Source organism: Pollicipes pollicipes, unplaced genomic scaffold, assembly GCF_011947565.3.
Source record: "Pollicipes pollicipes isolate AB1234 unplaced genomic scaffold, Ppol_2.1 Scaffold_2555;HRSCAF=2994_pilon_pilon_pilon, whole genome shotgun sequence".
NCBI classification, from domain to species: Eukaryota; Metazoa; Arthropoda; class Thecostraca; order Pollicipedomorpha; family Pollicipedidae; genus Pollicipes; species Pollicipes pollicipes.
In genome coordinates, this window is record NW_023596136.1 from 42,379,075 (window position 1) to 42,384,532 (window position 5,458).

General features: G+C 59.3%; 1 protein-coding gene across 1 annotated transcript; it reads left to right on the plus strand.

The window, feature by feature from the left end:
* Positions 1–2,442: 2,442 nt before the first annotated feature.
* LOC119101494 (fibrinogen C domain-containing protein 1) lies at positions 2,443–5,200 on the plus strand. Its single transcript, XM_037224835.1, has 4 exons — positions 2,443–2,451; positions 3,276–3,458; positions 3,627–3,755; positions 4,128–5,200. The coding sequence occupies exons 1-4, from the start codon at positions 2,443–2,445 to the stop codon at positions 4,713–4,715; spliced, it is 909 nt and encodes a 302-aa protein (XP_037080730.1). The 3' UTR covers positions 4,716–5,200.
* The last annotated feature ends 258 nt before the right edge of the window (positions 5,201–5,458 follow it).

A 5,458-nucleotide genomic window follows, 5' to 3' on the forward strand; every position in this document is an offset into this window, starting at 1 on the left:
TATATGGCGTCAAGGGCATAGATGCTGTGTTGTCCGGATCTCCGCGTCATATATGGCGTCAAGATTCTGTGTCGTCCAGTTCTCTGCGAATACAACGTGTGCATGCACCAGATTCGCCAAAGCATAACCTGCATTTAGTGTGACGCTTGCCGATGGGTGCCAAATGCCCCGTGTATCGTGTCCTTCCGATGGCGGAGTGTGAACTGTGACGTTTCCGATGGTGGCGCCGTGTGGCGAGCTTGGCTGATGGCCAAGTGTGACGTGTGGTGGGTTTTGCACAGTGTGGCGTGTTACCCAGCGGCCGAGTGTGACACGTGGTGGGTTTTGGGCAGTGTGGTGTGAGCCGCAGGTGGCCGATTGTGGACATGGTGGTGGGTTGGGCACAGTGTGGCGTGTTACGCCAGTGGCCGAGGTGACGTGTGGTTGGGTTTTGGCACCGTTTGACGTGTGCCGCAGGTGGCCGAGTGTGACATGCGGTGGGGTTTTGGCACAGTGTACGTGTGCCGCAGGTGGCCAAGTGTGACATGTGGGTTTGACACAGTGCGACGTGTGCCGCTGGTGGCCGAGTGTGACATGTGGTGGGTTTTGGGACAGTTGTGACGTGTGCCGCTGGTGGCCGAGTGTGGCGTGTGGCGAGCCGCGGCTGGTAGCCAAGTGTGAGACGTGTTACACCGGTGGCCAAGTGTGACGTGTGGGTTTTGGCACATGTGTGACGTGTGCCGCAGGGTGGCCGAGTGTGACGTGTGGTGGGGTTTGGGACAGTGTGACGTGTGCCGCAGGTGGCCGAGTGTGATTGTTACGACGCCGTTGGCCGAGTGTGACGCGTGGTTGGTTTTAGCACAGTGCGACGTGTGCCGCAGGTGGCCGATTGTGACGTGGAACTGCGGCTGTGACCCGGACTGTGGCCAGCAAGACCGGCCGGGGGCCTTCTCCCGCCTGTCAGGCGCGACCCTCCATATAACTCCAGGTCAGTCAGAAGGCTAGTTGTAGCGCATGGTTATCATCTGGTATGTGCATTTGCGAATGGTTGGAATGACTGGCAAGCTGGAGGTCACCTTATTTGATCGTGCAAATGGGATTCCCCGGGCATGGTAGTTGACGATAATGGATGGAGTCACACTAGCAAAATGCCGTAAATGGTGGATGATGTTCGGCCAACCAAATACACAATTTCGGTCCTTCGTTTAAGAAGTTGTAGATCCTCTGTCTGCTGTTCAGACTGATTGGACTTTGGATGTTAACCGGCGACCTCTGCGGGGTTTAAAAGTGAAGTACTTTCTGAGTTTGTAGACCAACATCCGCTCCGGCTTTTGGATGTTAACCGGCGACCTTTGCGGGGTTTAAAGGTAGCCTATTTTCTGAGCTTGTAGACCACCATCTGCTCCGGCTTTTGGATGTAAACCGGCGACCTCTACGGGGTTTAAAATTAACCTACTTTCTGAGTTTGTAGACCGACATCCGCTCCGGCTTGTTTCGCTAACATTTGAACCGTTCCAGCTAGGTTCAGGAACATCTGAATTACCTGCCAGGTGATGACTGAACACATTCTGGGGTGGGGCATTTTGATTTTAGGTAAGGCACAGAATTAGGACGTTTTTTTGGAGGTTTCAAGCTATGCCTTTTCTTACGTGTCGTTTTTCCCTCTTGTTTATAATCATTTGACGTTTCATGCCTGGTTTCACTATGTGCTGGTCTGGATTGGTTCTGCTATGTGAGTTCACACCAGGTCATCAGAAGGGTTGGTATGGTGCGTTTGAGGTTAACTTATGTGTTTAACCAACTATTTGTAGCGCCCGTTCGTGATAAACAATTCTGTATAAATTACACATTTTCAAACTATCGATGACAAGAGGTCAGGCGGGTCGGAAGAACAGAACGAACTTCGAATGATGACCTAACCTGGACTTTACCTTAACCCGACCCCTTGCAATGGCATTCGGCCTCCGCCAACGTCCCGATGCTGTGCTGAAGCGTACGAACGCGCTGCTTTGTTTGGCCTCTGTAGGAGCTCTGTGCAATCATAAGTACGGATCTGAGGGAGCTCTGAACTCGTGCGAAAACGCTGTCAGCTGCTGAGTTGTGCTGCGTTTTCTGTGACGTCATCGGTCACGTGACATACACCTTTGGTCCGTGGGTGAGTTTGACGGGGTTATCGATTGTTTCTTGAGTTTGCCGAGCTGGGAATTAGATCTTGATAAGCGGGGAACTGGTTTGAACCTGCCGTCGGTCGCGTGCGGCGACGAATCACGGCTGGCAATCATGGACGCGTGCATAATGGGCGTGGTAGGAACTGTGGCTTTACTTTAGGCCATAAGGCTACGGTAAGGTCAACAGAACAAATAAGTGCAAAGGTGGTCATAGTTCCGCTGCTTTGTGTCCGTTGAACATGGCTAACTGCCATTCAAAAGTAATTTTGCCTCCTGGAACAAATACAAACGGGCCATGTCTTTGGTGGGTCCAGTTCTGTGGAGTAGTCCTCGGCGCAGCGAACTGTTTTTGGTCAGTGTTTATGTGTTCCAACCTCTGTAAGGGGCACTGGAGAGATATTCCTCTGCGATGGAATTCGAGCATGCAACGTTTATCACTGCGTTTAAATATTTGCGTTCACTTAGCCATTTGGAGATAAAATATCGACTGCTTGCAACATCATGACATAGTACGTGAAATACCTAGCGAATCCGCCGCGGCATAAGTCGTGGCAGCCGCCTAGAAGATTGCGGCACTCGTCATACGGGACCGGGCTATCAGAGTTGGAAGCGCTGGCATGGTCTGTAAGCTCTCGCGCAAGGGGCGAGGGCCGCTGCACGTTGGCCATGTGCGGCACTGCACGCCGCCAGTCTCCAGGCGGCGCAGTAGAGCGCGCGAACAGGACGCCGGAAACGGCGAGTGCACTGGGGCTGAGGTCGAGCGTGCGCTGTCTCCCCGGAGACGGAAAATCGCCAGGTTGCGGCCACGTAAACAAAACCGAAAAAGAGCCGCGTGCCCCTCGGCACTCGTCCTGGTCACGCCCCTGGCAGCGGTCGGGCCGCGGTCGTCGTGCCCGGGTACATAAACTCGGCCGGCGCGCCGCGGGGCCAGCGTGCCGGGCAGCTGCGGCGGCGCCGACTGCTGCTGGTCCGTCCTCGCGCGCGATGCCGCGTTTGTTCGGCCGCGGCGGCGCGGCGGCGTGCCTGCTGGTGGCGCTGTGCCTGGCGGCGCGGTGCGGCGGCGGCGGCGCCGCGCCGGCCGCCAGGCGAGCCGTCGGCCATCTGGCGGCGCGGCTGGACGGCCTGCAGACCAAGCTGGCGGACAGCGCCGAGCTCACCATGCAGCTGATCGACGGGCAGTACGAGTTGGCGGCCCAGAGCGCGGGCCTGTCCGACCGGCTGGCGGCCGTGCAGGCGCGGCTGTCCGCGCAGGACGTCGAATTCGAGGCGGCGCTGCTCGACGTGCACACTGAGCTGACGGCGCAGCACGCGGCGCTGCGGTCGCGCCTGCTGGCGCGGCAGGCGGAGCTGGCGGCGCTGCTGGAGGCGGCCGGCGATGATCTGGCCGGCCGGCTGGCGGGCGCGCGGGCGCGGCTGGCCGGCCGCATCGCCAAGCTGGCGTCGCTGCTGGCCGCTGTGCAAACCAAGCTGGCGTCGCAGCTCGGCGAGCTGTCGGAGCGGCTGGACGGGCGCAGCTCCGAGTTGACGGCGCGCCTGGTCGATGTGGAGAGCGAGCTGACCACGCAGGTGGACAGCCTGCTCACCGTCCTGCTGTCGCGCAACGCCGAGGTGATCCAGCGGCTGGCGGCCGGCTACGCCGCGCAGCAGGGCCAGCTGGACGCGCGCGCCGACGAGGTGGCTTCGCGCTTGGCCAGCGGCAAGAAGGACCTGGCGGCGCGGCTGGACGCCACCCAGACGCTGCTGGACGCCCGCACGGCCGAGCTGGCCGAGCGGCTGGACTCGCGCACCGGCCGGCTGGACGCGCTGCTGACGCAGGTGGACTCGCGGCTGGGCGAGCTGGCCGCCGGCGTCGGCGGCGCTCGCTCGCAGCTGGTGTCCCGGCTGGAGCAGCTGCGCGCCGAGCCGGCGGCGCGCGACTGCAGCGACCTGCCGGCGGGCGCCGCCAGCGGTGTCCACCTGCTGCGGCCCGGCCTCGACCGCCCGGTGCCGGCCTACTGCGACCAGGACGCGGACGGCGGCGGCTGGATAGTCGTCCACCGGCGCGCGGCCGCCGCGCCGGCGCTCAACGTCTCCCGCGGCTGGGAGGCCTACAAGTGGGGCTTCGGCCAGCTGGACGGCAACTTCTGGTGGGGCAACGAGCGCCTCTGGGCGGCGACGGCGCTGCTCGACCGACGGTACGAGCTGCGTGTGGACCTGCGGGACGCCGACGGCGGCACGCGGCATGCGCTGTACCGTCGCTTCGCCGTCTCGTCGGAGCCGGACGGCTACCGGCTGACGGTAGCAGACTACTCGGGCGACGCCGGCGACGCGCTGGGCCGGCTCTCGGGGCGCCGCTTCTGGGCCGGCGGCCGGGGCCGCGGCGGCAGGCCGGGCGGCAGGCCGGGCGGCTGCGCGGAGGAGGCGGCCGCCGGCTGGTGGCGCGCCGAATGCGCGGGGTCAGGGGATGAGGCCCATGATGAGAAAGGTGCGGTCTCAAAGCGGAGCGATGGAGGAGTTTGGACGGCATGGACGGACGCCTCACTAAAGTCAGTGGAGATGAAAATTAGGTCCGTGGGGGCATCTTCGTAGACGGGCCCAGTAGTCGTTTGGTTTGTACCACATTGGTGTTTGACATAGCGAGGTACTGGATTTCTGAAAAATTGAAGTAGTTGTGCTCTGTCAAAAAGAAGGTCACGTTTACGTTATCTACCAATAAAGACGTCTTAAAGAGAAATGCAGCGCTGAAAGGAGAACATCATCCATAAGACTAGATGCGTTTTTATATTATGTGCATTGCGTCTTACATGTGGAACACGGAAGTTAGCGTATATAATATCCTTGAAAGATATTGCGTATGAGAGGAGAGGTGGCGAAAGGTGCGCTGCTGCGGATAATGCGTGTTGATGATATGCATGGAGCAATGGAAAGAAAAGCCACGGTCTGTGTGACAGTGGATATGAAAAGACTGAACTGTATCTAGATATGTGCGACTCAGCACTCCTGTGTATCTACTGACGTACAGTGCCATTGTCTGAGTGTTGTCAAATATATGGGATAACTCGCATAGATCTCATCCTGACAAGTAAGCTTTTTTACCTGACGTGTAAGCTATTTTTTGCCGGGGTGCCGGGGTGCTGACCACAAAGCAGGATGATTTCCTCTTGTGCTGAACAGCTGACATCACAATCTGTATGTCTTCTCTTCAGACGAGCGGTACTGCCTGCAGTCGGACCTCATCTTCACCAACAACACTGAGGCCAGGCTAGAGCGCGTGCAGGGCGGCCTCTTTTGCATCGTCACCGATAACCTGATCACCAGGAATAGCTACCAGC